This window comes from Centruroides vittatus, unplaced genomic scaffold (assembly GCF_030686945.1).
Source record: "Centruroides vittatus isolate TY-2023 unplaced genomic scaffold, ASM3068694v2 contig_538, whole genome shotgun sequence".
Taxonomy (NCBI): domain Eukaryota; kingdom Metazoa; phylum Arthropoda; class Arachnida; order Scorpiones; family Buthidae; genus Centruroides; species Centruroides vittatus.
In genome coordinates this window covers 147,523-171,007 of record NW_027122316.1, presented here as the reverse complement: position 1 = coordinate 171,007, position 23,485 = coordinate 147,523, and the positions used below count along the sequence as shown (strand labels likewise).

At 35.1% G+C, this 23,485-nt stretch overlaps 2 protein-coding genes across 3 annotated transcripts in view; one reads left to right on the top strand and one right to left on the bottom strand.

Moving 5' to 3' along the window:
* The window catches only part of LOC136978428 (uncharacterized), a 38,149-nt gene extending 20,290 nt beyond the window's left edge, over positions 1-17,859 (bottom strand). Inside the window, exons 1-14 of the mRNA XM_067274127.1 lie at positions 17,661-17,859; positions 17,480-17,598; positions 17,357-17,410; positions 17,112-17,280; positions 15,173-15,347; positions 14,898-15,100; positions 13,183-13,283; positions 13,000-13,116; positions 11,882-12,004; positions 11,662-11,800; positions 11,533-11,592; positions 11,319-11,456; positions 11,031-11,248; positions 10,925-10,960 (exon numbers count right to left, since the gene is read on the bottom strand). Coding sequence (XP_067130228.1) covers positions 10,925-10,960; positions 11,031-11,248; positions 11,319-11,456; positions 11,533-11,592; positions 11,662-11,800; positions 11,882-12,004; positions 13,000-13,116; positions 13,183-13,283; positions 14,898-15,100; positions 15,173-15,347; positions 17,112-17,280; positions 17,357-17,410; positions 17,480-17,598; positions 17,661-17,714 — 1,706 coding nt within the window. The 5' untranslated portion in view covers positions 17,715-17,859. The remainder of the gene's footprint in view (positions 1-10,924; positions 10,961-11,030; positions 11,249-11,318; positions 11,457-11,532; positions 11,593-11,661; positions 11,801-11,881; positions 12,005-12,999; positions 13,117-13,182; positions 13,284-14,897; positions 15,101-15,172; positions 15,348-17,111; positions 17,281-17,356; positions 17,411-17,479; positions 17,599-17,660) is intronic.
* Positions 1-23,485, top strand: part of LOC136978445 (choline O-acetyltransferase-like) — a 221,724-nt gene that overhangs the window by 184,648 nt on the left and 13,591 nt on the right. The gene's annotated exons all lie outside the window — the stretch shown is intronic.

Genomic DNA, 23,485 nt, shown 5'->3' with positions numbered 1-23,485 from the left:
TTTTTAATTCTGAATATTATATTTCGATACTTTTATCTTTCTTCACTAACAACAAAGTACTTTTATTTTAAAAAAATAACTTTTTACCAACATAAAACAGTCGAAGTAGGAACAGGCTGAAATTGACAACAAATTATAAGCTCTGTTCTGGGGATGTAAGCTTGTTTGTCCCCATCTTTGATATAATTTGTTTTTTTCTGTATTTTCACTCAATTTACGTAAAAATTATTCTATTGTCCTGTTTATAATTAATAGCTTGTCTTTGTTTCTGTTTACTAAATGGAATTTCACAGTAAAATATTCGGAAACTAAATTATAAAAGCCAAACAAATTAAATAGCTTAATTTTTACAATATCCACTTAAAATGGATAAAAGCATTATTGTATATTTATTATTTATTCGTGCATATCGACGTCTTTCGAAGAAATAATCATTTATTGTAGAGTTTTTATGAGCTGAAAATTATTCTGTTGTCTTTGATGAAATTTGTTACAATTTACTAATTTTTACAGAAACATTAAATTTTAAACGATGACATTAGTTAAAATGTATTAATTTGTACACAAACATTAAATTTAAGGCGTATTTCTTGGTGATCACGTGACCGAAAGCTATTTTTATCTTGGCAGGAATTTTTCCACAGTGATCTTTGTCATATCTAATTTGCATATTAATGATAGTACATTACTAATCTTTATTAAACAGATCTAGACATTTTATATTATTTAAATTTGGCTGGATTAGTAAAATAATTATATAAAAATTTTCACTATTTTGCAGGAAACTTCAATCCAGATGACGTAAGAGTCATCCATGGTTCGCGGGAGAATTTGCGCGATGATCTTTTTTATATCTAATTTGCATAATTATAATGGAAAATTATTAATCTTTATTAAACAGATCTAGTTATTGTGTATTAATTAAATTCATCGGATTTTATGAAAGAATTTTTAAAAACTTTTAGCTTTTATTCAAAAACTTTTCGTCATGTGATGAAATTATTCACAGGTGCATTAAAATATGAATCAGTTCGTGGCAAAATTTTGTACAGTGCAGTCTGGTGTATCTGTGTTTCTGGTTTTTTCGAAGTTCACTGCGATAATTTTTTATTACGTGGATCCATACATTTTGCGTTGTTTTTAACGGATAAAAGGTGGAAATTTTACGCTGAATATAGAACTTGTTTTTCAGAATATGCTACTTTACAAAAAGAAAAGTTGAAAATAATTTATTTTTCGACAATTTGGGAGAACTGACTTTTGGATATAACATATGGATATAAATGAAAGTATGTATTATTGAGCTACTAATTTATTTGTGTTTATGTGTATTGTTGTACTGCAACTTACTTTGTTTTACTACGTTAGAGAAAGTAGGTCACACATTGGATTTCTGACATAAAACTGTCGGCTTTTTCAGAGTGAAGCGGACCTTCTCAATGAAGTGTGTTTTAGGGAAGTTATGCTTTCTTTTTCTGATGCATGCCAATTGTGAAAATTGTTTTTAAAATTAAATATCGGTCAATGACGATAACATATGTTATAAATGTGAAGATGAATATAAAAATATTTCTACATTTTTTTATTGTTTTGTTGTTTCTTAAAGATTAATTTATTTAAATTTATTATATGTCAAGTAAGTTTATTTACAAAATGCTAATATTTTAATTCGCTTTAATATTTCGGTGTAAATTTGAACAAGGAATTTTAAAATTTTAAATAAACGATATACTGAAATTTTCTTTTATTTACAATGATTACGTCACTTCTACAGAAAGTAAAACACGAGACGACCTTCACCCACATTTCAGTCTGGGGGGAAAGGCCGCCAGGCGTCGTAGTTGTAAACGTAACAACTTTTACGTCATCTATTGTTGTGGATGAAATTCGTTAACTGTCAATTACATTTTCTTGAATTTGATTCGAAAATTGAAAAAAATCGTCATGACTTAAATGCCTAAAACTTTAAAAAATTATAGAAAATTGAAAATAAATTAAAAACTTTTGAAAAAATCGTATCGGATAGAAAATCAAAAAAGAATTTAATATAAATTTGAAAAAAAAATTTTTAGCAAAAAATTACCGCGAAAAAAATTCACATATAAAAAAATTATGTGACAATAAAGAACGATTTTTTCTTTACAAGACGTAACTGTTTAAAATTTTTTTTTCCTAAACGGAAACGAGAAAAACGCGTGGGAAAATTCTTAAAAATTTTCCCACGGTTTACCTCCACAACTAACTGGTAGCGCGGCGTCCGACTGTTCCACTGTTAAGAGGTTAAGATTCGGAATTTTTCTATACTCTTACTTTAAAAATAAGCGAATATTAGACGAAAAACAATTGCCTCTTAAAAAATGTTTTTATAACGAGTTATCACAAGAAAATATTAGCGACGAAGATTATGATCACGCCCAATTAGTTTGGGAAAAATTTAACTGTAAAACTTTTAAAGACTATTTAAAATTATACTAATATGTCGATACTATATTATTGGCGGATATATTCCAGAATTTCAGAAAATTAACTTTAACGTATTATAATTTAGATCCCGTATATTTTATAACTGCACCTGATTTAACATGGAATTGCGGTTTAAAAATGACAAAAATCCAATTAGAATTATTCAGCGATGTTGAAATGTATCAATTTATCGAACAAGCCGTGCGAGGAGGAATTAGTTTGGCAGGGAAAAGATTTGCGCGAGCTAATAATCCGCTAATATCGCAAACATACAATAAAAATCTGCCTCATAATTATATTCTGTCGATAGATGCAAATAATCTTTACGGGTTTGTGATGAGCGCATACTTACCCGTAAATAATTTTAGATGGCTACACAAAGACGAAATAGACGCTTTAGACATACCTAATATATCCGATAAAAATAGCATAGGATATATCTTAGAAGTCGATTTAAAATATCCCGAAACTCTTCATGATAGACACGATGACTTACCGCTTGCCCCAGAGCATATTTCGATCCCGTACGATTTATTATCTAATTATCAAAAAACAGTATTAAAAAAATTAAATTTAAAGTATGTCAATACTAATAAAAAATTAACTCCTACTCTTTTCGATAAAACAAACTATGTAGTTCATTATAGAAATTTAAAATTTTATCTAGAAGAGGGTTTGATAATAACTAAAATTCATAGAGTATTAGCGTTTTGTCAAAGTCCATGGCTTAGAAAATATATTCATTTTAATAATAAAAAAAGACAAGAATCAACTAATGATTTCGACAAATCATTTTTTAAATTAATGAATAATAGTTTTTTCGGAAAAACCTGTCAAAATGTAAGAAAGCGTATTAATTTAAAAGCGGCTACAACATTAAATCAATATCGTAGATATCTGTCTAAGCCGTCCGTAGAAAAGTTTCAAATTATAAATGACAATCTCACAATTTTTAAAATGAAAAAACTTAATTTAATTTTGGATAAACCAATTTATATAGGTTTTTGCGTATTAGAGTTGAGTAAATTGCATATTTACCAAACATTTTATAAAATATTTAAAAATAGATATGGCGAAAACGTACGCTTATTATATACAGACACAGATTCCCTGACACTTCAAATTTTTACAAACGACGTATACGAAGATTTCAAATCATTTCCCGATATTTTTGATTTCAGTAATTATCCTAAAACTCACAAATTATATAACGAAACGAACAAAAACAAACTGGGTTATTTTAAAGACGAAACTCAATCGAAACCAATAATCGAATTTTGCTCGCTAAAACCGAAAATGTATTCTTATATTTTCGATAAACAAAATAAAAAAACTGCTAAAGGTATTAAAAAATCTGTTATAAAAACATTTAATCACGATAAATATAAAGAAGTATTATTTAATACAGAACTATTAAGACACAGACAATACGGAATTAAAAGCAAAAATCATGAGGTAACAACATATCTCCAAAATAAAATTTCCCTTTCCCCCTTTTACGATAAAAAATTTATTTTAGATAATGGAATAGACGTGTTATCGTTTGGTCACTATAGTTTCTACTTTTAATTTGCAGATCTACCATCACCGCAATATGGGTTCTTAATAATATATAAAAGAAAATATACTTATGTAATACACCGCTTTAGTAGTAAAACTTATTCCTGTTTAAAACAGGCGTGTATTAAAGCGGCGTCGTTGAAAATGTTAAATAATAAATCATATAGATGTAAATTTTTTGTAATAGACGATAAGATAACTTTACCTGTTTTCGATAAATATTTTATAAAATGCGAATGTATGGAATGTAATATTAAATAAATATTTTATTTTTCTAGAAATTATATATTTTAAAAAACTAAACAAAAATGTAAAACTTCCAAAACGGATGTCTAGCGGAGCAGCAGGATATGATATTTTCTGTGCTGATGGGTTTGAAATAAATCCAAATGAACAAAAATTAGTTTTTATCGATCTAGCTGTTGAAATGCCACAAAACTGTTATGGCCGCATTGCTCCAAAATCTTCTTTGTCTTTGAAGAAAATTATAGTAAACGGTGGAGTTATCGATTCCGACTATCGAGGAAATATCGGAGTTCTGTTATATAATTTCGGATCAGAAATTATTGTGTTTGAACCTGGAGCAGCTATTGCACAATTAATTTTTGAAAGAATCTTGCATCCTATGTTTTTAGAAACAAATTCATTGAACGGTACTGACAGAGATGAAAAAGGCTTTGGAGAATGCACCGATATTGTTTTTTCTCAAAGTTTTGAAGATTGTGACGATATTGTTTTTTCTCAAAGATTGTAATCGGGTTAAATCATGTACTCTATATTAATGTACTCTATATTAATGTACTCAAGTAATGTAATTAAATAAACAATGTTTATTTATTTCTTTGTAGTTAATGAACCATCCCCCATCGACTGGGAAGCTTTCTCATCATCGCCTATCGATGAGAAAACGATAACACAATTTCAAAATTTCGTACACTGGGGAACAATCAGCAAACGACGCGATCTATCTCATAAGTTTATTTCGGATTATGCGGATAGATTAAATTGGGAACACATATGGAAAAATTACAAATTTCCTACCACGTTTATTATGTCGCATCTTGATTATGCAAAATGGGATTTAATTTGTGAATATCAGCAATTAGACGACGTTTTCCTTACAAATTTTTCAAATCATCTTGATTGGAATAAAGTCGCCGAATTCCAATCTCTTTCAAAAGAATTTATTATCGCCTTCGTACATAAATTTGATATTAAAAAAATTTTAAAACACCAAAAATTAAGTACATCGACTTTACGTCAAATACAAGACCATCTCAATTGGATTTTTGTTTCTCGCTATCAAACCCTTGACGAAGAATTTATTAACGAATTCCAAACTAAACTTTCTTGGTGTCATCTTATTAAATATCAAAATTTACGCAAGGAATACATTGTTAGCAATCGCGAAAATTTATTCTTGTACTTAATGTCAGAAATGTGTCTTTGTTTAGACAAACTGAAGGAAAAATTGTAAACGTTTTGTAAAAATAAAAATCTTTCAAAATAATTCCAGTGTTATATTATTTCAAATCACACTCACTTCGTGATATAACTCGACAATTTTGTTATTAGAACGCGCGCGGAAATTTTTGTGATTAGTGGCACCCATACATGTTATCCTATGAGAATTTTGTGATTAGAGCTGCCCAAACGACTACTACTCGCGTAGACAACATCCGCGCTTCCAGCCAAGAAGCTTTGAATTACTCAGGGAAGGATTTAACATAGACTTTGGAAGCCAATGTTAGATCCTTCCCTGAGTCAGGTAAGTTGAATGCAAACTTCTCAATTATTAAAAAACCTTATTCATATTGACTCGTTCGATGTCTTTAGGTTGAAACAACGTAAAGATATCGAACGAGTCAATGGGTTAAATTCCAAAAAGTCGTGAAATAGCAAACCGAAATTCTTCTGTACGTAAGTAGCAAAGAGCTGGAAGTGAATCAAAATAATTAGCAATTTTATAATTGTGATAATGTGTGTTATTATTGCTCAGACAATCAACGGAGAAGGACTGGATAACCAACTTCTGTGCTTAAAGGAAATGGCTGCTCTGCACGGTTTACAAGAACCGGCACTTTATAAAACAGATTATTGCAAAGAGTTCTTGAATTTCCGCTTAGCCACCAGTCAGGTCGGTCATCTTTCTGTGCATAAATTAAGTTTTAACGAGTGGAAATCAATTAATTGATTGGCTTTTGTAGCTTCCAACGAGGTAAGCGATCACACTTGGATACGGTCCTATCGTGCCCGACGAATACGGATGTTCGTATAATCCACAGAAGAGTCGTATCGTCTTTTGCATTTCTTCGTTCAGAAACGACCCCTCGACAGTCTCGGAGAAGTTTGCACAGAACTTGCAAATAAGTTTGATGGAGTTAAAAGAGCTTTGCGAGAGTTCGCAGGCTGCTGTTTGCACCAGGTTGTTCTCAGTTGTTTAACAATTCGTTCGTGTTTTAGGCAATTGAATTACTCACGTGGTATTCTTTTAGCTCACCAACAAAGGCGGCAGTTAAAGCCGAAGCAAAGTAATTAAATGAAGAGAAATATTAGACCAATCGGTTGTTTTCGGTTTACGCTGCAGAGTTTCTTCTTCTAAATTGTTTAATAATCACTTAAAATTAATTTAATAAATTTCACTAAAAGCATTCGTCCTTCGTTTTATTTATCTTATCTGAATTTACGGAATACGCAGTGTTTGAATCGTATGTTCAGCGTTTTCATAAAGTTGTAGTATAAAAGATTTGACAGTAATTTATCAAACTTTAATTCAATACGACGACGTTTGATGTACGGAAAATTAATACGAATTCTTTATATTATTGATTTTCGTCAATATTACAGCGTCGACGATTGGATGGCCAAGCGTTCGAGATGGCAGCCAACTTCTCTGGAGGACTCGATGTCGAATACTGACGAATCGAAAAATCTCAGGAATTTCCTGTGGTGATCAGACTGGATATGTCAGGCCCGTCCCTTTCCACCCAGCCACTCCATTGTGGGCGTTGTCGAACTCATAATTGGCTTGCGAAAAGATACGCTCTTAGTGCCCACAGAGTGGAAAGAGTTAAACAAAATATATATATATATATATATAAGTGTTGAGTAAATTATTTAAATACACTTTTCGCCCTGTGGGCACTGAGAGGACCTCTTTCAAAAGGCCCATCCATTTTCAGGTGTTACACTTAATGATGGCTTATTGTATTAGTCTAAAAACGTTTCTTTTGTTCAATAAACATTTCTCAGCACGTAAGTGTGAGAATCCGCGGTGGTGTTTCTATTTCTCGATTCACCCTGCTGCAAAGTCAGACTCGTGAAGCCCGCTCACCCTGTTACTGGATGGCTTTTACTTGTAGGTTGACATAAGATCGGATAATCTTATGTCTGCTTTCCCCTGACACCAGTTAAGAAGTAATGTCTTAACTCGCGATATGGAATATGCTTATTTACATCAAATACAAAGATTGTAGTTCGAGTGGGAAGTGGTCGTGGACTCGTCGATCCGGTGACCAGCCATCAAAATATTAAATATAATAAGTTTAATGAATAAATTAAAGCGACAGAAAAATACATATGACATGAAAATGCATCTAGATCGTAAACTAGCTACTTACACCTCCAAATAACACGAAAGAAAGACAGTTTACAGTATTTAGTGCGTAATACCTCGTGTGGACAATCAGACGTCTTCGGATACAGTCAATTCGAACATCGGGATAACGATTTAAAATTTGCTTTGGAGGTTACCTTTCGAGGAGAGATGGACGATAGCTGGGAGACGAGTGTGTTGACAGACAGAAGCTTGGCCCACGAGCTTTTAGGGTAGAGTTCTCCCGAGCCTGGGAGATCTGCCTTTTTTATCTACGGCTTCTTTCCAATTGGAAGCGTAAGGTTTTCCGTGTGTTCATTTTGTTGTTAAGTGCTCATTCTGTAATATCTAAATAATTGTTTACTCGAAACATAATTGTGATAGGTTTATTCAATGTTTACTTATGTTTATTTGAAATGTAACTCGTGCCGTGTCTTAAATCGTACCCATTATAAGATTCCCAAACGGTTCCAATATGATTTTAAAAATTACTTTGTCTGTACGTACGCCAGAGGTAACCTCAATGGCAAGAGAAGAAAAACGGAAATTAGCTGCTGAATGATACAAACAATGGAAATTAAAAAGAAAATAACCAAAAAAGAGAAAGCGATCGGCTTTGTAATCTTTGAGTAGATCGTGATTCGGTACTTATAATGTAAGACACGTGTGCTTGTTCTGTGCTGGAGTTGACAAAAAGACATAGAAATATGTTTGTTTTGTGACATTTGTAATCACGATCAACAGTTGAAATATCTAAGGAAATGATGACCAGATCGAAGTAAATTCCTGGAAGCAGTTTACGAAGTGCTTCCAATTTCAGCAAATCACAAAATGGTTTGTCGTATTCAGTGTTACCAATAGCCTTGTTCGTGATACACGGATTCGTGTTATACGTTTGCATGCTGTTTGAAAGTGTCTTTGTTTGCATTGTGGTTAAGTGAGTTCGAGAAATGATGTAACTAGTCTCAAACGACTAAGTGAATATATATTTTGTCTGTTTCCGGCGGTGCAGACAGAAGAAAACTCGATGAAATGAAATACTTTTATAGATGTATGAAAATGATGTGAAGGCAACGGACATGGCAGCAAACCTAGGAATACAGAAATTTGACGTGTACAGATACATTTGAGCCCATCTAGAACAACATATTCCAGTAAACATGGCATACCAAAAGAAACTTTTATCATAAAAACAGGACAAAAAGTGCAAAGTTTCCAAAGAATATAGTATTATTAGATACTGTAATAGTTTAATCCTGCGTGGAATTCAACAATAGTTACGTTAGCCTGGTCATGTATACAGTGTACCGTCAGCAAGTAAAGTACGTGAAGTAAAGTATTGACAGTACGTGGGTGAACGATTGTTCAGACATTTGAATGTCTGAACAATCGTTCAACCCACGTACTGTCAATGAACACAAAGTACAGGTATTCCTTGTACACAGGGCTATTTCTACAACACGGTTTGAGAACTAGATACATCCTCGTACACAGGGCCGGATTTTAGGCGATTGGAGCGATTGGTGCCAATCGGGCCCCGCGCTTAAAGGGGCCCCGCATCACGTCAAAATTTATATATTTAAAAATAGTACATGTTACAAAAATAAATATCTAGGTATATTATTATTAAAAATAGAACAACATATTTTAATATGTAAATTAACAGTTAATTAATTTTGTTATTTAAAGTTTGAGGGGCCCCGCAAAAAAAATTCAATCGGGCCTCGCACCTATTGGATCCGGCGCTGCTCGTACAAACCGTCGCAATTTTTAAGTGCAAACACTGTCATTCGATACTTTTTTATTCAAACAAGCATAAGTGTTGTTTAACATTTCCCCGTGGATTTCGTGCCTTTTACCCGGTTTTTCTTAATAAATACTAATTGTACAATTTTTCTTCGTCCTCGCTTCTTATTGAAACTTTCATTAAGCCAGGTGGGCCATGCGGTTCTGTTCCTTGAACACTAGAAGTTCGGTTTTGGGTTCGCGTATCGCAAGAACTGGCTGACCACGTGATGTTTCCGAGTTTTCTCCACGGCTGTAACGCCTGAATAGAGGCAGTTACCCTTAAAAAGACCGCCGGAAAGCATTCCCCTAGGTAGATCGCCCAAGTGTTGCGTTTCCGTAACTTAATTACCAAACAAACAAAGCTAATTATTGATACCTTTAATAAACATATTTTTCGTAATTACAAGAAAAGAATTGTATAGTTTTGTTAATATTTCGAACCTGTTCTAAGTGAACATTTTCCGAGTAGTCGTAGTCAAAGCCAATTTCCCACCCTCCGTGCACATATAAGACTCCACACTGGATACCGATTTTATTTCGATTCGACCCGAAGACATCGACTCATCAGAGACTCTCGGTCGGTGTGGACTTATATAGTCCCCTGTTATAACTTGAGACCAAACTTAGATTTGGTATAACCAATCGGTAATTTAATCTTAGCCTTAATCATAGTACCGAACATTATGTTACTTAGGCATGTCTGCAATTTGGTGTATCTGTTTATTGTACGCTTTTAGTTACCTCATTAAATTGTTATTTCACGCTGTTAACTTGATGCCGTGTGAACTTATTTCGCCAGACAAAGACACCCTATAGACTTACCAATCGCGCTCCGCATTCGACAAAGAGTACCCTCCTATTACAAGCCATTCAATGACAACGTCAGCGAGTTTTACCATCCTGTCGCCGATCAAAGGGGTTTAGAGCTTTACTCTCCAACTCCCAGCTTCTCACACATGTATTACGGAAATATCTTATACGAACGAAGAGCAGTATTTTTAACGTATATACAAAATCAAATTCATAATATCTTACAATCTCAAAAGTACATTTTTAAAAAAATCTATTTTACTTACAGCCTTGCATCTATTACTTGTTAAATTCAATAATACGAACTGAAATTGAAGTAAGGTATTTGCAGAAAATCGAATATTGCAAACAGCGCTTAATACAAATTGCTAGTTACTCAACTTTTAATACTAGTAAAAAGCGATAATATAAAGAATTCATATTAATTTTTCTTCTGTCAAACATCTTCCTATTGTCAAAATATAGTAAACTGCCGTCACTTTTCTTATATCACCTCTTTATGAAAACGGCAGATCTACCTTATTAAGAACCTAATTGAAAAACTGTACATTCCGTAAACTACGGTCAGGTGAATAAAACGAACAACGAAAGTCTTCGTGAAATTTATTAAATCTATTTTTAATCATTATTAAACAATTTTGAAGCGGAAATTCTGCAGCGTAAACCGAAAACAACCGATTGGTCCAATATTTTTCTTCATTTAATTACTTTGCTTCGGCTTTAACTGCAGCCTTTGTCGGTGAGCTAAAAGAATACCACGTGAGTAATTCAATTGCCTAAAACACGAACGAATTGTTAAACAACAAAAAACAACCTGGTGGAAACTGCAGCCTTCACACTCTCACAAAGCCCCTTCAACTCCATCAAACTCAATTTCAGATTCTGTGCAAACTGCTTCGAGTCTGTCGAGGAATTGTTTTTGAACGAAGAAATGCAAAAGACGATACGACGCTCCTGTGGATTGTAAGAACATCCGTATCCGTCGGGCACCACAGGACCGTATCCAACTGTGATGGGGTACTTCGTTGGAAGCTACAAAAGCCAATCATTTAATTGACTTCCACTCGTTAAAGCTTAAATAGTGCATAGAAAGATGACCGACCTGACTGGTGGCTAAGCGGAAATTCAAGAACTCTTTGTAATAATCTGTTTTGTAAAGTGCCGGTTCTTGTAAACCGTGCAGAGCAGCCATTTCCTTTAAGCACAGAAGATGGTTATCCTGCCCTTCTCCGTTGATTGTCTGAGCAATAACACACATTATCACAATTACAAAATTGCTAATTATTTTGATTCACTTCCAGCTCTTTACTACTTACGTAGAGAAGAATTTCGGTTTGCTTTTTCACGGCTTTTTGAAATTTATCCCATTTTTCAACCTAAAGATATAGAACGAGTCAATTTGAATCAAGATTTTATTACAATTGAAGAGTTTGCATTCGACTGACCTGACTGAGGGAAGGATCTAGCATGGACTTTGAGAAATCCAAAGCCTCTTGGCTGGAAGCGCGGATGTTGTCGCTGCGACCGAATCTGAATTTCCTTAATGCGGCACTTTCGTAAGTGGCCGTCACTTTGCCATGCATTCTGACGAGAAAATAACAACGTCGTTGATTTAATAACACTCAAATAGACATTAAACGAAAGAGAAACGTCGTTTAAACAAACCTGAAGTATGTCAGTTGCAAACACAACTGAATGAACACATCCGGACTGATTTTTTGTTCCTTCGGTAAACCTTTGCCGTATTCGTCAAATATAAAAACATCGAGTTCTAGAGTGTCGATTAATCTGAAAATAACGTTTGTAGAGAACATCTATACCTCTATCGGACAATAATTGTCTTTAGCAATCAAATGAAACACAGCTGTAAAGCACGCTGCATATATATCAATTTTAATAACAATGAGTTCCATTACTACGTAGGTGCAACGGGTGTACAGCTAATTTTGTAACGTTCTTAGTTAACGTTTAAAAATAACCGACCGTCTCTATTGTACGTGTTTTTTCTCGTATATTTTTTGCTTCAAATGCGGGTAGTCAATGCTAAATCTTACACAGACCGGGTGATAATCTATTTACCTATACAATTAGAAATGATCCACAAATAACAGAAAATTATTTTAGGCTCTTTACGAACTGTGTTAGAGTGACAAATAAATTAAAAAATAAATATTTATAGAAACTCGATTTGTCTGTCCTTCGACAGATTCAATTTCTAAAAATATTTCTTAAAAGTAACAAAAAATTAAGCCGAGATTGCCGCTATCATTTCCATCGAGTTTCTCCGGATAAATGTTTTTAGGTTTTACATTTCTCGATTGGAAGATCAAAAGAATCTACTAAATGCTGGACCGGTATCTAATAATGGCAATTTTCTGTAAATAAAAGTCTTTTCAAACTTAAACACCATATAGTCATTAAAGGCCGGATGGCCGAGCTGTCAAGGTGACAGCCTACCGCTCTGGGGGAGCCGGGATCGAATCCGAACGGGTAGAATAATCTCCAGGAATTTTTCAGGGAGTGGTCCGTTCGGATATGTCGGGCCCCGTCCCTCACCACCCGGTCGCCCCATTTTGGGCCTGGCCGAACCCGTAATGGGCTTTCTAAAAGAGGCCCTCTTAGCGCCCACAGGGCGGAATAAGTTAAAAAAAAAAACCTATATAGTTGTTTTACAAGACGTAAATGACTATGTGGTAAACAACACGTAAAATGACATTTTTCTTTGTTTTCTGCATATCAATAATAATTATTATTCTCGAATCGTCAAAATTACAGTATCTTACGCGTCTGTGACGACCGATGCATTTTTGATCTCCTTTTCGACAGGTTTATTAAGGTCCCAAATGAGTTTTTTCACTCTCAACAGATCGTCGGATGATTTCATCGGCTGCTCTTTTTTTCTGAAAGAATTTTAAACACTTCACTTCCATTCCAAATATTTAATTGAAGAGATAAAACAATCTTACACAAAATCCAGAAATTCTTCGCAGAATCTTAAAACCGTAATCCCTTCCGACACCGAATGTTCCATCACAATTCCGTTCACACCATTTTTGGTCACGATAAACTACAGAATGGCAAAGGTATCAGGCATCGATTTACGTACGATTTTATACGCAAGTTAGAAGAATATAGTTAATTTAGAATTTTTAGAATTAGCTCACACTTCGTGACTGAAGAGCATTTACCGTCGGTTGCAAGAGCGCTGAATATTTTACTATAATCCAAACACAACGAATTCTGATTTTGTAGCAGCGCAATGCATTTGAAAAGCAACTTTTCTCGCTGCATTGTTACAGTCTGCTGATAGTTTTTCGGGCGCCATAACGATTTGCACGTGCAAATCATTGTGGCGCTAATAATGTTCTAAACATAATTTTCGTCGAATGTGACGATACTTTTGTATTTTTGAGACCAACGGGTTTCGCCGAGCATTAGCATATTCGGTATGCATTTTCCACGAAGGGCCGATTATCGGAAGAATCTTATTATTTATTTTATTGTGGAGACCGTATTTCGTATCACTACTACTTTTAAGTCGTTTACAACTAAGTTCAGTTTGTGACTAACACACTGAAAGTATAACGCTCTCGTATACTTTCCTCAAAGAATTTCTGGACACCACCATCGTTTTCTGCCATAGGGAAACACCCATCGTATCCTTTTCCGACGCATTTTTCTGGATCGAGGCCTACCTTTTCTACAAAGTTGTTAATTGTAGACGCTACAGATTTTGCATCCATTCCAATTCTACAAAACATAGAAATTCCTCACGAACCATCATCTTTTGTTCGTAAAAAAAATCTAACCCCGAATGGAAAGTTGCTCTTTCCTCGATATGTCACTGTTCTCGTCTGTCAGGATACTGTAAGTGCAGGCTTTCTTTACGTCAGTAGTGATGTCGTCTCTAATGTCGTCGCCATTTTGAATCTGTAGTTACACGCGAGCGAGATTTTGCGCCCATTTCTATGTGCTCATTTAAAATGTGGTCAGCAGCATCAATTTCGAGTTTGATCGAGTCTTCAAAAACACCTTCGTGATATTATTTGCCCTTCGAAGATAGGTCGTGCGCACCACTAAACACCACAGTCGAAATTATTGATGCAACAATTTTCTTGTTGTCTTGTATTTCTTGTTGGTGAACAGAAATCATCCGTACATCAACGGGTATATTTTCAACAAAACATTTGCTTCTGTGGCACCTGTAGCCACAGAAGTGACGTGTAAGACTTCGCAAATTCGTGCGTGTCTTTATACCCTTTGTCGCGCTATTATAACCTATTAAGCTATAACTTTTCGTTTAACTAAATGAGCCAGGGTAGGGCAAGCGCCCCACTTTGCCTGACCGTGGCTACGCCCCTGAACCACACCCTAACGTAAAATGCTGAAGGGTGTCGACGGTACCATACTCACAAACGTCACTATCGATTAGGTAGAATGACTTAATACTATCGCCACCGACTTATCTACAGACAGTTGTAACTTATTTCCCAGTAGCCAATTTTGCAATTTCACCACCCACTTTTCACCTAGGCACTCTAGATCACTCCTCAATTTACCGGATATTATTAAAACCAAATCGTCGGCGTAAGCAATAAACTCAACGCGACACTGAGTTAAGATCTTTAAAACACCATCACCTTTATAGCAGTGCTACTTATTAGCAACGAATAAATTTTACCTGAATAAATTTGTCGAACCATCTGTTACCGGTGGAATGTTCACTTTTATTGCCGTGAAGGATATGATGGGCCATCTCTTCGAGCCACTCGTCCGAATAGCTAATCCATCTTCTCGGTCTCCTCAGCTTTTTATCCGATTCGTCCATGCACACCACAAACAGACAATTTTCAATAATTTGAATGGATTCTCTATTATTGTCATCTGCGTATTCGTAAATTTCAGTTAAGGATCGAGGATTTTTAATATCTAAAATATGTTAGGCTTTGATCTCACTTTCGATCATTCGTTCTCTTATCCTTGCCCATTCTTTTCGATTGAGAGCTGTGAGAATCCCCACTGGCGGGTAGTGTGGCTCCTGCTTACTGAGAACCTGGATTTTCTGGAGTTTTTCTACCAGCGCTTTTTCGCTTGGAAGAGCTATTCTACCCGGTATCATCAACACAAATAACTGTTAAAAATTTAAAAGTACAATTATGAAAACATCAGCTTGTATCAATCTAATATATAATAAACGCATGTAATTACAATTAATTAAGTACGAAATGCAAACGAAATAAAGAAAGTACTTCCTTAAAACTACAATCGTTCTGTGGTAATATTAATAAACAAATGGTACATTTGCTAATTACTACAAATAAGTTAATAGGCACGTGTTTACTACAATAAACACTACACGATGTATGTTATTAAAGTTGATATATGTGTTGCAGCGTCATTCAAAAGTCTTAGAGAAACTTTAAAGGTAGGTTAATAATACATGAACAAAGTAATTTTACCTAAGAACATAAAGCCGTGAACACCAGCAGAATTGTTCAAAGTACAGAAAGAATCACAAAGAAATACATCGTGTTTATTAGAATACCCGAGTGTTTGGGGCCAGAATAGATATGTTCCCAAGTAAAAATCGCTTTTTTCATTGTATTCTTCTTTTACCTTTAAAGAGTGTCTAAGACCTTTTTAATCAGTCCTGTATATACTTCGTATTTAAAATTTGTCGACAAAAGAGGTATACTTTTTAATATCTTTGTACTATCTTTACAGATAGCAGGAAGTAGGGGCCTTTTTATACTCTCTTTGAGTGGTAAAGGGCCTTAAACCACAAAAAAAAAAAAAAAAAAGATAGCAGGAAGTTCCGAAGGTTACAATAACTGTCAAGAAAAGTGTATTGTGATCGTTAGATAATATTTTTGATATTCCTACGTGAATATGGAAAGACAAGGAGAATTGTATAAATTTACTCTAATTAAATAACTGGCAGAAGGCATCGAAGAACGTGTAACAAAGTACGTGCTGAAAATATAGCTGAACGTGCATCTACAAATAGAGAACACAGAAAAATAGCACTGTGTTCGACTCAGAATAGTATTGCCTGTTCTCACGTCTCGCCTTGTAGACTTTAATGAGATTATTTTCTTTGCGTGTAAACAGATATACGTGCAAAGAAATTATACAAAATGACGCATTTGGTATCACAAAAGATTATAAAAATTTCATTTCTGAATTCTTAAACGAGTATTATTATGCTCCACTAGGTGAAATTATAGTCAGAAACCGAAATGAGCTGTAATAATACAGGGGAAACAATTAGATTGTTTCCCCTGTATTTAGTTAAGTATTGTATTAATGTACGGTATCACTTTCAAATAACTTTTTTGTCATCTTCCAATGAAGTTTATTCACAATTTAATACTTTTCGTCCATTTACGAAAGTGTGCCATATTAGAACCATTATCGTTTAATATCAGATTAGCAAGTGGCTGTATTAAAATGTAAAATAAAAGGATCGCATTGAACTGATGCGATGGCCAATGTGCCAAAATAGAATCGTTTTTTGGGATAAAGGCGCTATTTAGACATTAGAAACTTGGATATTCTAATTTCATTAAGCAACAGTGTTAATCTTTGTTCGCTATTTGTACGGAAAACATAATATAACGTTTGTGAAAATCCCGAAAATGAAGTACTCTACGCATCAGCGACAAAATACAATGTACCTTTTAAGTATGTATAAAAATGTAATTTTGAACTATTTACAACTTTAACACACTCAACTATTTTATATAGAAATACTAAATATAATAGACAATAGTAGTGGTATGCATATAGAAAAAATATTTAATGCAATGCATGCCGTAAGGAAATTTCAAGCTCTATATATCGGAAAGTTATAAGGAAAATGAATGAAACTTTCTTGTTTAGCCGCCAGTCTTACCTGATTGTTGCAGATCACAATGATATGTCTGCTGCTGCCTTCACTAAAAATTAGCTGGTCTTTAATCGCGCCCGGTCTCCTGTAAGCCGTGAAGAAGTGATGATACGTGGCCATGGAAAGCGCGTTCCCTTTTCCTTGTCCCCCAGAAAATTCTTGTTTTAATTCCCCGCTGCAACAAATGAGTAATTTTATTCACAGTTTCTTATGTGTAAATAATTCGTTTCTTGTTTTTAATTTCCGTTTACCTGTCAACTCTTTGCTTGAACGTAAGCGAGAAGATGATAAATCTCGCTATGTATCTGAGAAATAATACACAATCACCAATAAGACAATTAGATAGAAATGATTATTTCACGAGAAACCATTACCGAAATCTTTCGTCATCCGATTTGAATTCTTGTTTCGGCAGCAGGAAGAACGGACTGGAGTTGATGGGGAGAGGCAAAGAAATTTTCAAATACATATCGTCCCGCCAGAACTCGGTTACCTGCACAGATGTATATTGTTATTTCTACTAAAACGGCTGGTCGAGGAATAAGAAACACTTACGTAATTTTCATTGCTTTCTGCATATTTCTCCAACAACCCCTGCAGTCTTTGCATTTCTTCCGACTTTTTATAATCTTCCACCAATCTTCGTGCTTCCTCGTATTTGGCACTGGGGACAATTGCTTCGATTCCTTCCAAGAATCTGTTTAGAGTAAGAGAGAGCTCGGGAACCGACGGCTTCGGCAATTCCTACAAGAGAAAATGATTTGTCAAAAGTAAATGCGCCATGGTTGTTGAATGCATCGTCAATTACCATACAAAATATAACATCTTTATCTTAATTGACGACTTAGACTCACAGTTTCTTTTATCTCAGCCATTTTTACTTTGTTTCTCGAATTGCAACTTGTTAATTTGCCGAAGACTATTCTTAAAATTGAAACAATGCGAATCTATTGTTGCGCAATAATGCCTTGATAATACATACTGTATTTTCGGCTGTATGTTAATAGATTTTTTGTTAATTGCTTTTTTCGACTTGGAGAGCCGGATGGCCACGTGGCCAAGATTACATTCTATTTCTCTCTGTGGCCCGGCATAGAATCCGATCGGGTTGAAAAACCCTAACAATTTATCAGATGTGGTGAAAGTGATTTGTCGGTCGCCATCCCTTACTCGACCGCTTTGTTCTAAGCGCGTGGAACCCGTAATGGGCCTTCGGCAGAAATTAATGAAAAAATAAAATTTTCAGAACAATCTAAATTGTAATATATATATAAAAAATACATGTTCTTCTTTTATTACTTTACGGCATGCTGTTACTCTAAAACTCTCTGATAAAATTTACTTGTCTCGGAATGATTTGTTTTACTATCTTTTTTGTCAATATAACATTGTAATAAACTAAGTCTCTGACTTAAATCATCTCATTTCTTCGCGACATCGATATTTTCGCATTTGCCCGAAACAAAAGAAGGAGTCAAAATTAAGTAGACAAAATACAGTATGATTACAATTAAACTGTCCTTATTGAGGCACCTCTAAAGACGGTTTTTCTTGTCGGAATTTGATGATGGTACATGCGTTATATAGACCAGTATTTCTGAAACTATGGGTCGCGTTAAAATTTCGATGGGTTGCGAAGTGATACTACCTTCCGCAGAAATACTTGTAATACATGTATTATTGAAATATCGTCTAAGACAGAGGAACCGAGGAGCGAGAACCGATTAATAATAAATGAAGTACCAACAATTTTTACAGCATTTTTGTTATTGTTATTATTTTCGTTTAGTAAGCAAATTAAGATTATAAAATGTGTGTACACGAAATCGATTTGTCTTTTCTATTTTGAATAACATCGAAATTGATATTTTACGTAAGATTGTTGTCATAAAACCATTTAAATTGGAAGGATTTGGAAAGTTTTATTTACGAACGTTTCAAAAACGCTGATATAGATAACAAGCAGATAGGCCCGGCGTTGCTCGGGCAAAAGTAATGATAGCGAAGATTAAGATTATTACGTTATAGTCACAGAAGAAAAAGAGTAATTTCATCAACAAACTAAATATTTCTAATGAAAGGTCGAATTTGAAAGTCGAATATTGTAATATTGTTCGATTTTCACGACGTGTTCTGATTATATCGTTCGATTTTCATCGAATGTTCTAAAGAAGAAAAGTCGATAAAAACCGAATTAATCTGTTTAAATTTGAAAATCGAATATGTTCTAACATATTACTCTTTTTTTTTTCCTCCAGCTCCCGTAAATCTTGCACGTCGCCTTCTCTTGTTCTCCATTGTTACTTAACACTTCTATTGATACTTAACACTTCCATTGTTGATGGAAGTGTTAAGCCTTAATCCTGTCCCTCTCCCCATGGAGAGAAATTTCGAAAAATCCCTTCTTAGTGTGCGTTTTTGTGACGTACCGTAACTATGTACCAAATTTCATCTTTCTACTCTTAACCGTTTCGGCTCTTAACATTTCCATTGTTACGTAACACATCCATTGTTAACACTTCCATTGTTGACACTTCCATTATTACTTCATACTTCCATTGTTGCTTCACACTTCTATTGTTACTTAACTACCACACTTCCATTGTTACTTGTTGATGGAAGTGTTAAGACTTAATCCTGTCCCTCTCCCCCGTGTGGAGGAATTTCGAAAAATTCCTTCTTAGTGTGCGTTCTCGTGACGTACCCTAACTGCGTACCAAATTTCAACTTTCGACTCCTAACCGTTTGGGCTCTGCGCTGATTATTATTATTATTATTATGTTGGGTTAAGTGAGATATACTCGGTTAACACCGGTGGCTGTGTACTATGCCGGACCAAAGTCAAGGCATAGTAACCAAAACAGAAATTAAAGAAGTGTATCAGTGTGTGTGTCTGTATTCAGGAATTTTCTCACAATATGACATGTATTCAATATAGTGGCCTTCTGTAGTATGATGTATGTGTTTCTATTCAATTGTAATGTGCCGAGGCTTTTGTGTAGTGTGTGTGGTATGACACCTGTAGAGGAGAGAACAACAGGTACAATAAGCACCCTATCCATCCTCCACAGATGCCTTATTTCCTGGCGAGTTCTGTGTACTTGCTAATTTTTTCAGTGCATGCGTTTTGTATATTGTGAGTGTTTGGAATGGATATGTCTATAATGCATGTGATTTTATTGTGTTTGTCAATGAGTGTGATGTCTGGTCTGTTGTGGTAAATTGTTTTATCTGTGATTATGGCTCTGTCGTAGTACATTTTGTGCGTGTTGTTTTCCAATACTGTCTGTGGAATGTATTTGTAATAGGGTTCGTGGATGTCTACTAATTTGTGTTTCCTTGCAAGCTCTTGGTGTATTATATTTGCTACTTGATTATGTCTGTGTAAATAATCTGTTTGTCCCAAGAGCTTGCAACCAGAGGTGATGTGTTGTATAGTTTCTGGCATGATGTGACATTTTCTGCACGTGTCATTTGTGAGTGTTGCATCTTTGAGTATGTGTTTTCTGTAGTTTTTAGTATTTATGACCTGATCCTGTATGGCAAGCGGCCGGATGGCCGAGCGGTCAAGGTTAGCAGCCTACCGCCCTGGGGGACCCGGGATCTAATCCGGACGGGTCGAGAAATCCCCAGGAATTTTTCGGGGGGTGGTCCGTCTGGATATGTCGGTCCCCGTCCCTCACCACCCAGCCGCCCCATTGTGGGCCTGGCTGAACCCATAATGGGCTTGCTATAAGAGGCCCTCTTAGTGCCCACTGGGCGGAAAGAGTTACAAAAAAAAAATAAATAAGGATCCTGTATGGCAATCATGAATCCTTCTGTCTCCCCAAAGAGGCATCCACGAGCTAACCAGCTGTTTGACGCAGTTTTGTCGACAAAATCATGGGCCAAATCATAAGGATTCCTGCCATGGAGTACCTTTTGAGCCCACGATTGCTTAATGGTGTCTATGCTTTTTATATGTTGTGTTGTGTCCATATGATGTGAGTGTAAGTTTAATGGTGTGTTATTCGAGTCTGCTAGAGTTACTGCTTTATGTAATTGTGATGTTTCTTGTTTTTTGTAGAAAAACTATCGCAGTGACTGTATTTGTTTGTAGTGAAGGTTAACTATGTCAATCAGGCCACGTCCGCCATCTTTACGTGGAAGGGTTAATCTTTCTGTGGCGGATTTAGGATGATGTTGTTTATGCTTAGTAAGTGTAGTTCTTGTTTTCCTTTGGAGTTGCTCAAGATCAGTGTGAGTCCAATGTATAACTCCAAAAGAATATGTGAGTACTGGGATGACATATGTGTTTATTGCTTTAACTGTGTGTTTTGCATTTAACTGTGTTCTGAGAATAGCATTTAACCTACTTTGGTATTCTTTAATTAATCTTTGCTTTATTTGTGCATGTTTTGTTAGTTTGGCCTGTTGGAATCCTAAATACTTGTAGAACTCGCCCTCTTCCATGGATTCAATAACGTCTCCATTTCCAAGTGCAAAATCTTTTTTCTTCAGGATTCCTTTTTCTATGTGAAGTGTTTTGCATTTATCTAGGCCAAATTCCATTTGTATGTCCTTGGTGTATGAATGTGTGATTTGTAGGAGTTGATGAAGTTGTTTTTGTGTGGATGCATAAAGTTTTATGTCATCCATGTACATGAGATGTGACAGTGTATACTGTGTTGTTTTTTCATGCCTGATATTGTAGCCATATTGTGTGTTGTTTAACATGTTGGATAATGGATTCAAGGCTAGGCAGAACCAGAGAGGACTCAAGGAATCTCCTTGAAAAATTCCTCGCCTAATAAAGATTTGGTTTGTTTGTATGGAAGTGTTATGAACCCTGAGATGTAGTGTTGTTCTCCAGTGCTGCATAGTGTTTTGAAAGAATGTAATGAGTGATGGATGTATTTTGTACATGTGTAGAATATGTAGCAGCCAACTGTGTGGAACACTGTCGAATGCTTTTCTGTAGTCTATATATGCCATGTGTATGTTTCTGTGTTGTTTGTGTGCTTGCCGTAGAATGACTGAATCTATGAGTAACTGTTCTTTGCATCCCTTGTGATTTCTACGGCAACCTTTTTGTTGTTCCTGTTAGAATGTCGTGTTCTTCAACATGTTTGTATATTTTGTTTGCAATACAGGATGTCAATAATTTGTAGAGTGTTGGAAGACATGTAATTGGTCTGTATTGTGTGGGGTCTGTGGTATTGTTGTTTTTAGGTTTCATGTAGGTGATGCCCTGAGTAAGAAAATTTGGCATGTCTTGTGGATTGATGATGATGTGTGTTAGGTGTTTAGCTAGTTCCTGGTGCAGTGATGTAAACTTTTTGTCCCAGAAATTGTGAATGTTGTCTACACCAGGTGTCTTCCAGTTGTGTGTTCTGTTAACAGTGTATTGGAAATCACGTATGCTTATTTCAACACAGGGCATAGTTGGTATGTTGTGTAAATTTCTGTTCTCCTCCTCGATTTAGCCTGCTTCAGCATTGTGCGTGACAGCACTGGACCAAAGAGAATACCAATACGTTGTGAGTTCTTCTTCTGTTGGTGTGCCACTGTGCTGTGTATCAGTGTTTGCTTTGTTATTAATTTGTCTGTAAAAGAGTTTTTCATTGTTTGTAAATAATTTATTTTGTTGTTTTCGTAGTGTACATGTTTTGTATCGTTTGAGTCTACGTGCTTTGGCAGCAAGTTTTTGTTTTAGTGTATCAATGTATTCTGTAATGTGTGTGTTGTGACGTTCATGTTTTGTGTGTGTTTTTATTTTCTTGAAAATGTTTTTGAGCTGTTTCCTTAATTTAGGTGTTATGTTGTTTTTAGTGTATTGTGTCAGCCTGCCTAATTGCTGTCTAATGTCATTTATTTGTGTTTCTATTCTTCTCTGCCAGGCAGGCTTGTGATAGTATTGTGTTTTCTGTGTATTTGTCTGTGACTGTATTTTCAGTCCATGGTGTGTCACTACTGTGACTGCCCCAGCATAAACTAATGTATGAATGTCTGAGAGTGTAGAAATTGAATGAATGTAGTGTGGTAGTAAGTGAGTGTTTACATAATTTAGTGTTTTTCCTACTTCCTTTCGACGTGTTGATTTTTGGTATTCGTGGTCTTTGTGTGGGATCTGTGCCTGTATATTTAGTGAGTGTTTCCTGAAATATAAGTGAGAGCGTATTAACTAAATCCATGTCTATGTTATCAGTGATGGATGAGGAAGTGTCTGTAGTATCATTAGTGGTAATTGTTGTATGTGTGTTATTATCAATGCTTGTTGCTGGATTATCCTGACAGGTTACATGATCTTCATTAATGTTAGATGTTTCTGTCTGTTGATGTATTTGATCAGCAACCTGTTGTTTGATAAGTTCAAGTGTTGTTTGTGGAATAAGGTTGTT